The sequence below is a fragment of the Tupaia chinensis genome, unplaced genomic scaffold (genome assembly GCF_000334495.1).
Source record: "Tupaia chinensis unplaced genomic scaffold, TupChi_1.0 Scaffold000407_4, whole genome shotgun sequence".
Classification (NCBI taxonomy): domain Eukaryota; kingdom Metazoa; phylum Chordata; class Mammalia; order Scandentia; family Tupaiidae; genus Tupaia; species Tupaia belangeri.
This window is the reverse complement of record NW_006159912.1, coordinates 4,740,420-4,750,908: the sequence shown is the minus strand read 5'-3', so window position 1 is coordinate 4,750,908 and position 10,489 is coordinate 4,740,420. Positions and strand designations below refer to the sequence as shown.

Genomic DNA, 10,489 nt, shown 5'->3' with positions numbered 1-10,489 from the left:
AGGGACAGAGTGAGAGAGCAAGAGTGAGTGAGCAAGAGAGAGAGTGAGAAAGAAAGCAAGCCACCAGGTCTGGGACCACAGTTGGCCATGTGGGAGTTCAGTGCCCTTAACTACCATGCTACCTGCCGACCCCATCCCTAGGCTACATTTTGAAGATGTCCCTCAAAGTTTATGTATTGAAATTTGGTTGTGTTTTGAAGGTATTAAGGGAAACCTTAATCCAGCTATGACGGCGAGAGGTGTGGCCTTTGGGAGGAGATTAGGATCAGGGTGAGGTCCCCATGATTGAGTCCTAGTGGGGACGTAGATTTTATTTTTGAGAGGTTTTTGCTATAGGGCGCGTGCACTTGCCAGAAAGACAGAGATAGACAGAGAGACAGAAAGCGAGAAATCACCCCCCAGGGAGGATGGTCACACTGCAATTCCTTCTCCTCCATTCTCCTATCAGGATCTTAGGCATGAATGTACACGTGCCCAGCATGAGTTTTAAGCCACCGGGTCTGGGACTCGAACTACGGTTGATTATGTGGGAGTCCAGCGACATAGCCGTTACACCAACTGCAGGTCCCCCTAGTGGATTTGTAAGTGATGGGAAGAGATAGACACACCGATACAGATGTGCTCACTCAAGCTCTCCTTGACCTCATGAAGCTCTGTGCTATCTTGGGACTCCACAGAGAGTCCTGATCAATAAGAGCCTCACTTGATGTCCTTAACCTTGGACCTCCAAAACCGTGAGCTAAATAAACCTCTATTCTCATAAATTACCAGACATGGATATTTCCATTATTGAACAGAATGGACTAGAACATCCTATGACCTGTTTCTTGACCCAGCACTGTTGTGAGTGACACCTGAACAGAGAAAGCCATTTCTGAGAATCTCTGCTTAGAAAACTGAGAAGAGCATCAGCCCTCTGGCCTAGAGGTTAAGGGAGCCAGATCCCGCATTGTGTGGTTCAAATCTTGGTCCTGACAGCCTGAAAAATATTTCAGATGCATGCATATATGACAACAGGATGGAGAAATGGAGGAAGAGGGATTGCAGCGTGCCTTCTTCCTCTTCCTTTTTCTCTCTGTTGCTCTCTGGTGAGTTCTGGCATTTTTTAAAAGGAAACCTAGAATATTTCACCTATTTATTTTACAATAATTATACTATACTATGCTAGGTAACTTTGCAAAGCACTTGATACATATTAATTCATTTTATTCTCCTACAAATTCTGTGAGGTTAAGTATCATCTCTAGTTACAGATGAGAACACTGAGGCACCAAAAGATTTAAGTGACTACTTGGGGAACTACAGAGGTTCATTTTTTAATTCACTCAGTAAGCATTTACTGACAGCCTAAATCTCAGGCCCATTGCTTTACATTTCTAATCTTTCACATCATGCCATGCATCTAAGGGACATTCAGAAAAAAACGGGTAACAGTGATATGATGAAGAGAAAGAAACTTTTGACAGAAAAACAGGGCAAAGGAGGCTGAAAATTAGTGGAGACAAAGTGACCATGACATATTAGAAGCTGGAGTACAGGATTAGATTGACACAATTTAATTCACATGTCATTTTTCAAAAGCCTGTCAGAAAAGTGAGCACTGGGCTAGTTAGGGGTGTGGTGGTGAAAGAGAGGGATCCCACATGTCCAACTATGCAGTTAGAGTCCAAACCCAGTGGCTTGGAAAATCCACCACGAGCCTGTGTGTGCCCCAAATCCCAAAAGGAGTAGTGAAGGAGAAGGGATTGTGAGGTGTCCCCCATGCCAGGTGCTTTTTCACTTTCTCTCTCTCCAGTGAGCACATGCAGCATCTGGCAATCTTTTTAAATTAAGAAATAAATAAATAAAAATGTAAAAGCAAGCATTGAGTTCTGTCTCTGTTGAGGGGGAACAAGGAAGGGAGAGACCAAGCAAGAGGGAGGGAAGTGAATGGAGAGGTCTCTTCCGTCTCAGAAAGGGGATTCGGGTTGGACAACTCCATAAATGTGCCCTCCACACTGCACAGCCACACATACAAACCATAACACATGTGTATACACACACACGTGTGTGCACATACTCTTGAGGCTTTGTCATCAACGAGATGGGATCCCTTCCCATCCTCTGGCCAGGAATACATGTCTTTGATAAACATCTATCTGAATTCATTAGTGTCCTCTAGATCTGGAGGTCTCTTGCTAACTCGTGTACCCCACCAGTTTTCCTTCTCTCCTCCTCTGAACTTCATCTGTGCTTTCCAAAACCAGTCCCTCAGGGGACCTCCTTCCTTCCCTCCCCTACACCCTCGGCCCCACTTCACCTTCTCTAGTGGTTTATCCCCTTCACCCCCTGGCCCATCTGAGGCCTCCATCGCAACTGCTGTGCTGGTAGGCTCCAGGGTGGCACTCCTCACGTTCCCGAGACTTCTGACCTGCTTCTGTGACCTGAGCGTCTCAGAGGGTGGGCAGGTTGGCTCCAGAACTCAGCAAAACCATGGCAACTGCCGACACAGAGCCCACTCCCTCCCCCTCCCACGCCCTCATTCCTAGAGGTGGCCACCAGCCGTCTCCTCCAGCTGGGACCTGGACTAGGACACTGAGCGAGACAGACCAGGGAGACCCAGGATCTCACCAGAGCACAGGTAGCCAGAGGGGCTGGCTCGCTTTCCCACAGTGTCCCAGGCGCTGTTGATTTTGAACCCTGATAAGGTCTGGAAGTAACATTGGTAAGTACCCTTCCTGCCTCCTCATCCAGCTCCCTGTGAGGACCAAGGTTGGTAACCTTCCCTTCCCTTGGGACGCAGGCCTAGAGAGTGCACTGAAAGAATGGGAACCAGAAAGTCTCTGCTGAGACACATCTCTACTGAGACCTCTTCTGTCCCCCTGAAGCCTCCAACAGTTAACCAGTTGTGTTTGGGTGGAGGTGTGGTTTTTAAGGGGGTGTACAAAAACACCAGCTCCCATGTGTTCTCTCGCTTTCCCTCACACGACCTTCCATCGGTGGTACCAGTAGTGACCCCACTTCAGAGAGGCCCTGTCACTTGCCTTAGGTCCGCAGCCTCAAAGTGGAGCGCAGGGTTTGGACAGATTCCCACTGTACCCGAGGCCACCGCAGGAAACGCGGTTGGCAGGGCCTGGGCGTCTCATCGGTCCGCCTCGCCCGGAGGCCCTCGGAGGTGGCCGATCCAAGCCGGGCCGCCTCGCCCTTAGCGACACGACACAAGCGCTCCCCGGTGACCGGGGCGGGAAGACCGTTGCAGCCGTAGTTAATTAATTTAAACCACAGCTTCTTTCCCAGAAAGCTGAATTCCACTTCCTGGACTTTCATTTGCGTACTCTGGGCCTGGAGCCCGGTTCTCCCCACCCAGTTAGACCCTGTCCCCCCTCTGTCTTCGCGGCCACAGGGTCGGACCACCCTTCGCCAACGAGCGGAGGACACGGGTCCTGCGGGAGGGTCGGTCTGGGCCCCTCTCGCCATCTAGCGGCGGTGTGGGCACATGGCAGGGACATTGTAGCCCTAGACTGCTTTAGGGCGGGTGGCCTGGAGGTCTGGGGGCTTGGTGACTTCCCTTTGTAACGGGAGACTTTTAACCAGTTTTCTTTGCCATCATGTTTAGCAAATCCCTGTGAGTTTTTGAGGAGGAATAAAAGTTCCCAGTTTTCTGCACTGAAATGGGAAAGTCTGTTCTGTGAGTATTAATTTGGGTTTATTTTGCAGATTTTAAAAGGATAAGTATGTGGGCAGGAGCAAAGGGAAAGGAACGTTCATAGACACTTTTATTGCCAGAGATCATTGAAAAATGATGTATTTCAAAATGTTAAATGTGCACCTCTGGGACCAGCCAGGTGGTATGGTGATTAAAGTGACTGGATCCCACATAGTCCACTCCGTGGTTCAAACTCCCTACCTGGTAGTGTGAAAAATACACCAGGCAAGTATGTACATGGCCAAAAATCATGAGAGGAGAATGGAAGAGAAGGGATGGCGTGATCATCTCTCCAGGGCTGTTTTCTCACCTTCTTTCTCTCCCTCTCTCTCTCTTTCTTTCTGTCAAGTACATGTGCCCTATTGCAACTTTTAAAAAGTAGATAAATAGATAAATATTTCAATAAATAGATAGATAGATCTCTGTGGACTGACCAATGCTTCTAAGAATTAGTCCTAAGGAGAGAAGATGATGAGAACTGTTACTATGGTGACAAATTGGAAACAACTGAAATGTCATCAAAGGATAAATAAACCATATATATCATTTATAGACATAAGGATATATTCATAAAACATCAGAAATGCTACTCTAGGGCCAGCCAGGTGGCATGGTGGTTAAAGTGGCTGGACACATGGCCAACTGTGCAGTTCGATTCCCAGACCTGGAAGCTTGAAAAACACACCAGGCATGTGTGCATATGTGCTTAAAATCCTGAGAGGAGAGTGGAGAAGGGATTGAGGCATGGCCATCCTTCTTAGGCTTTGCTTTCTCACTTTTTTTCTCTCTCTCTCTGCTCTCTCTCTGGCCAGCACACACACCCTATAGCAAACTAAAAAAAGAAATGCTCTTTAATATGTATATATAGACATGGAAAACAGAAACTAAAACAGCATGTCTGGTATGATTTTATTTTGTAAGTATGTATATATGCATAGAAAAAGTCTTGAAGAATACATTTCAAAATATCAAGTGTGATTTTTCACTGTCTTTGCATAGTGTTTGCATTTAAAAAATAATGAATATGTTTTACTTTTACAGTGAGAAAAGAATTATTTAAAAAATGTTTATTTATTGAGAGAGAGAGGTACCCTTGATAGGCCTTCACCTTGCTGTGATCCTTCCCAGCCTCTTAGCCAGACAAGGTCAAAGGAACTCGTCGTGTTCAGATCTGCTAGGTCGGAGCCTCTCATGTGGCTCTAGCGTTATCCAGCCCTACTACTTCCATTGCTGCAGTCGGACCAAAGAGTCTGTCTAGGGTCAGCCCTGCAGCCTATTGGTTAAGGAAACCAGATCCCACATGGCCAACCATGATTCTAAACCCAGACAAAATCCCGACGGGAGAAATAGAGGAGAAGGGACTGCAGCATGACCATGCCCCGTGGAGGATGCTTTCTCCCTCTCTCTTTCTCTCACTCTCTCTCTTACAAGCACACACACCCTATGGCAAATTTTTAAAAATTTAAATAACACATAGTGATAAATTTAAAAACAACACAAGGGGCCAGCAGGTGGCACGGTGGTTATGGTCACTGGACTCTCACATGGCTGAACGCAGTCGAGTCCTGGTCCTGGCGGCTTGCTTTCTCACTTTCTCTCTCTCTGTGTGTCCCTCTCTCCTCAAATTTTACAGTGAGAAAAGAATTATTTAAAAAATGTTTATTTATTGAGAGAGAGAGGTACCCTTGATAGGCCTTCACCTTGCTGTGATCCTTCCCAGCCTCTTAGCCAGACAAGGTCAAAGGAACTCGTCGTGTTCAGATCTGCTAGGTCGGAGCCTCTCATGTGGCTCTAGCGTTATCCAGCCCTACTACTTCCATTGCTGCAGTCGGACCAAAGAGTCTGTCTAGGGTCAGCCCTGCAGCCTATTGGTTAAGGAAACCAGATCCCACATGGCCAACCATGATTCTAAACCCAGACAAAATCCCGACGGGAGAAATAGAGGAGAAGGGACTGCAGCATGACCATGCCCCGTGGAGGATGCTTTCTCCCTCTCTCTTTCTCTCACTCTCTCTCTTACAAGCACACACACCCTATGGCAAATTTTTAAAAATTTAAATAACACATAGTGATAAATTTAAAAACAACACAAGGGGCCAGCAGGTGGCACGGTGGTTATGGTCACTGGACTCTCACATGGCTGAACGCAGTCGAGTCCTGGTCCTGGCGGCTTGCTTTCTCACTTTCTCTCTCTCTGTGTGTCCCTCTCTCCTCAAATTAAAATAAATAAATAGAGTTAAATAAAATAATGATTAAAAAACCCAGAACACAAAAGGCTATGTACATTGCAACTCATAAGGACACATGAATATAGAACAAGACTAGGAACAAACAAACAAACAAAAAAACAGTAAAAAGAAACAAGGAATTGAGTGTGTGTATGTGTATTCATATGTGTGTGTCCCCAGATATGGAAGGGAAAATATGTGTTAGAACCGCAAAGCTTAGCTGTCCCAGCCTGTTTCTTCACTCCATCCTGTTCCTTCCCAGAGCCTCCAGCAAACCCTAGGTTCTGGATGGCTGCCCTCATCCCATAATAGTTTTATTATCAGTGATGGGGAGTAGCCTCGAGAGACAATTGAATCTAACAGCAGCCAGGAATAATGGCTCGACACATGACATGAACTAAGACAAAACAAACATCCATTGCCTTTGGGACACATTCTTCAAAATTCAGTTGGTTAGCCTAAAATGACTCTGTAGGGCAAGTCAACTCCATTCCCCCAATATTTATTTTAAAACTAAGAACTATATGCCATGCACTTTAAGGCATCCGGAAGGCAAGAGGGTGGGGACTGTTAATTTGTTCAGTCTCCACTCTATGCAGGCTAGCGTGCTCCATGATGTCACAAACTAGTTCCACAGTCGTCACAATTCACCCTACCCCCCGTGCACACGATAGCACTCAAGAAATTCTTGTTGAAAGTCCTAAATTAAGTCAACATTGAAAACAACTCTTAACATCTTCTGCTTACATTTCTCCTTAGAGATCTGAAGATGTACATTTCTTTCTCTGAGTTAAATAGTGGCATAGTGGGGCCTTTCAGTGGTAGAGTGGTTAATGCCCTGGATTCCCACATGGCTGACCATGGTTTGAGTCCCAGACCCGGTGACTTGAAAATCACCCCCTGAGTGTGTGTGTGTGTGTATACTTACCCTGAACCCTGAGAGGAAAATGGAGGAGAAGAGTTTGTGGCTTGGCCATCCCCCTTAAGGGGTCTGAATTTCTCACTTTCCCTCCCTCTGTCTCTGTCTGCCAAGCACACACGCCTTGTGGAAAAAAAAAAAAAAACCTGAAAGAAAAAGAAAAGAGTGACATAGAATCTTTTTATTCCCCCAAAGAAGGGAATCCTTTCCTTGATATCCTGCCTTGATAAGGAACTCGAGGGTATCTTGAAATTGCCAAAAAGCCTCTGAATCTTTCTCTCGGTTATCCAATTATCTAATCAGAATTGTATCAAGAGTCTAAGGAAAGGAAGGACTTTTAAATTCCTGTCATAGCTGGCATGCTGGGTCTGTAGAGCATGTTACAGCTCCTAGCTTAAGGCCAACGCATCCCTACGCCAAGGCCACCCATGTCTGTCTGAATCACTGCTGAAGACAGACCCATTTAAAAAATAAATAAATACATTTTTGAAAACTTTTTATTTGGGGCCAGCAGATGTCATGGGTTAAAGCAGCTGGATCCCACATAGCCAGCTCCGTGGTTCAAGTCCTGGACCTAGCAGCTTGAAAACCAAACTAGGCAAGTGTGTGTATGCCCTAAATCCTGAGAGGAGAATGGAAAAGAAGGGATTGCAGCATGGCCATCTCCCCTGGGGGGGGGCGGTAAATTTCTCACTTTCTCTCTCTGACCACTGCATACACCCTATAGCAAAAAAAACTAAAAAAAAGAAGAGAGAGAAAACATTTTATTTTTTGGGCCAGTAGGTGGTGTGGTGGTTAAGACGGCTGGATTCCACATGCAGTTTGAATCCCAGACCCAGTGGCTTTAAAAAAAAACCAGGGGGATGTGCGTACGTGGCCAACAACATCCCAAGAGGAGAGTGGAGGAGGAAAGACTGTGGTGTAACCATCCCCCACAAGGCTATGATTTCTCACTTTTCCTTTTTCTCTTCCTCTCTCTGTTTCTGGTGCGCACAGATGCCCTACAGCAAATGAAAACAGAACAAAATAACCTTCTTTTCTTTTTTTAGTTGACAGAAGAGGCATGTGCTCCCTAGAGAGAGAGAGAGAGAGAGGAAGAAAGAGAGTGCGAGCACCCCGATGGAGCACGATCACACTGCAATCCTTTTCCTTCCTGTCAGGATTTTGGACATGCACCCAGTGAGTTTTCAAGTCACTGGGACTGTGATTCAAACCACACTCAGACATGTAAGATCCTTAGCCACTGTGCACGGGCTCTCTCAATAACTACATTTTTTAAAGTTTAGGGGGCTGCCGCCAGCTTATCGGCTCTGACACGACTGGCACCTTCTGTTCACGCTGCGGGGTGTCTCTTCAGAGGCTGCCACATGCGGGGGGCTGGAGGTGGGGAAGCCCATCGTGCTGGTGGAGGTGAGCACATAGAGCCCCGGTATAGACAGTTTGCACCACTGACCAGACACCAGATGATCCTGGGTGAGGTCTTCAGTGGGACCACGTGGTTCTGGGTTCCCCGGCGCCTGTGGTATGACTCAGGTGCTGTGCTGGGTCACTTCCCAGTGGACAGAAGAAGAATTAGGTCTCTTTTCTGGTGTTGGCGACTAAAAGCACAGACTCAACTCTTTACAAGAGCCAGGTGAGAATTTCAAGTTACAGACTTCATGTCATACATTAAAGTTTTAAATTAAAGTGGTTTGTTCAAAAAAAAAAACAACTTTCTGAGCAGCTAGCAGGCCCACAAGCATGGTGAACGTCCCTAAAACCCAGTGGACCTTCTGTAAGAAGCGTGGCAAGCACCAACGTCACAAAGTGACACAATACACAAAGGGCAAGGAGTCTCTGCTCAGGGGAAGGGCGTTATGACAGGAAGCAGAGTGGCTACGGTGGACAGACTAAGCCTATTATCCAGAAAAAGGCAAAAACTGCAAAGAGGATTAAATATGTTGAGCCCAATTGCAGATCTAAGAGGATGCTGGCTATTAAGAGATGTGAGCATTTTGGGAACCAGCAGTTAGCGTAATGGCTATGTCACTGGACTCCCACGTAGACGACCGCAGTTCGCGTCCCGGACCCAGTGGCTTAAAACTCATGCCGGGTGCGTGTGTGTGCGTGCCCAAGATCCTGAGAGGAGAATGGAAGAGAAGGGATTGCGGCGTGACCATCCCCCCTGGGGGGTGATTTCTCGCTTTCTGTCTCTATGTCTCTGTCTATCTGGCGAGTGCACACGCCCTATAGCGAAAAAACCTCTCCAAAAAAAAAAAAAAGAGATGTGATCATTTTGAACTTGGGGGAGATAAGAAGAGAACAGGTCAAATGATCCAGTTCTAAGTCTCATCTCTTTTATTATGAAGACGACAAAATCTTGAGGTGAATGTTCACCATATTTGATTACAGTTGGTCTTTTTGTGAGGGAATAAAATAATAAAATTCTCCTTTTGGGGAAATTTGATTCACAGTTTTAAAAAAGAAAGAGTTTAGGGACCAACAAATGGCATAATGGTTTCGTCTCTGGACTCCCACGTAGTTGGCCACGGTTCTAGTCCCAGACCTGGCGGCCAGGTGCCCTGTGAGTGCGCACGTGCCCGAGATCCCGAGAGGAGAATGGAGGAGAAGGGATTGCAACATGGCCATCCCCCTCGGAGTGTGATTTCTTGCTTTCTGTCTCTCTGTCTCTATCTGTCTTTCCAGCAAATACACACACCCTTATAGCAAAAACCTATCTTAAAAAAAAAGGAGTGTATTTTATTCATGAGAGAGTATGTGCGCATAAGACAAAGAGACAGAAAGACAGGAACTCAACAGAGTCTCTTCACGCCACAATCCTCTTCCCCTAGCCCTCCACCTCACTGGGACCTTGGGCCTACTTGAACCTAGCATTTCAGGTCAGTTGGGGATCTGAACTTATGGCTGGCCATGTGGCTTCCAGCACTGCAGCTTAGTATACTACCATCTGTGCAATGGAGGCTGGGCCCAGAGGCTCTTATTAGGGAGTGAATAACCCGTTGAAACTTCATCCAGAAAATTATATGTGAAGACTCATCAAGGAAGTGTGTAGCCCCAATATTAGGAACCAGTGATTTAACAAGTCTAACTTAAAGGTGTGAAGCTTCTTCTCAGCATTGGGATTAGATAGGTCTTTAAATCTGAGTTCATGGAAGCCCTCAAATAGAGGTGCTATGAAAAATACCAAACACAAAGCTAGTCTTGAGTTTTGAGAAAAAAAAAAAAAAAAGCAGACGAAGAAGGCAAGGGACTTTAAAGTGTCAATAACTATATTCTAGGCCCAAACCCAGGAACCAGGACTACCCGTAAGGTCCTTGATCATCTTTAGTGAAAACACGGGATCCCCGAAGCAGCCTACACCTGGACCTCACCGGTGGCCAGGAGTGGAAGCGCCTCTGTGCTAACCCATGTGTCAGGGCCTATGAAGACAGACTGCAGGTGGGAGGCCTTGCTCTCCCTCCCCCTCCCACCACTGGCAGGACACAGATACAGCCATGAGCATCTTGTCATCGGCTGCTCTGCGCAAAACAGTTCACAGAAATGGTTAGTACTTTTCACCCTCTTATCTGATATTTACTGTAGTTTTCCATTAGACAGAGCCCTGTTTGAATTTCACTTTTTTTTTTTTTTTTTTTTTTTAACGTTTTTTTATTTTAG

At 46.2% G+C, this 10,489-nt stretch overlaps 1 protein-coding gene and 1 long non-coding RNA gene across 2 annotated transcripts in view; one reads left to right on the top strand and one right to left on the bottom strand.

The window, feature by feature from the left end:
* CHCT1 (CHD1 helical C-terminal domain containing 1) overlaps nt 1-2,458 on the bottom strand; it is a 15,356-nt gene extending 12,898 nt beyond the window's left edge. Inside the window, exon 1 of the mRNA XM_006154456.2 lies at nt 2,300-2,458. Within this exon, the coding sequence (XP_006154518.1) occupies nt 2,300-2,350 (51 nt within the window). The 5' untranslated portion in view covers nt 2,351-2,458. The remainder of the gene's footprint in view (nt 1-2,299) is intronic.
* A 135-nt stretch (nt 2,459-2,593) lies between these two features.
* Nucleotides 2,594-10,489, top strand: part of LOC102468202 (uncharacterized) — a 16,065-nt gene continuing 8,169 nt past the window's right edge. The window contains exons 1-3 of the long non-coding RNA XR_335407.2: nt 2,594-2,704; nt 3,596-3,667; nt 10,111-10,375. This is a non-coding gene — a long non-coding RNA (uncharacterized LOC102468202). The remainder of the gene's footprint in view (nt 2,705-3,595; nt 3,668-10,110; nt 10,376-10,489) is intronic.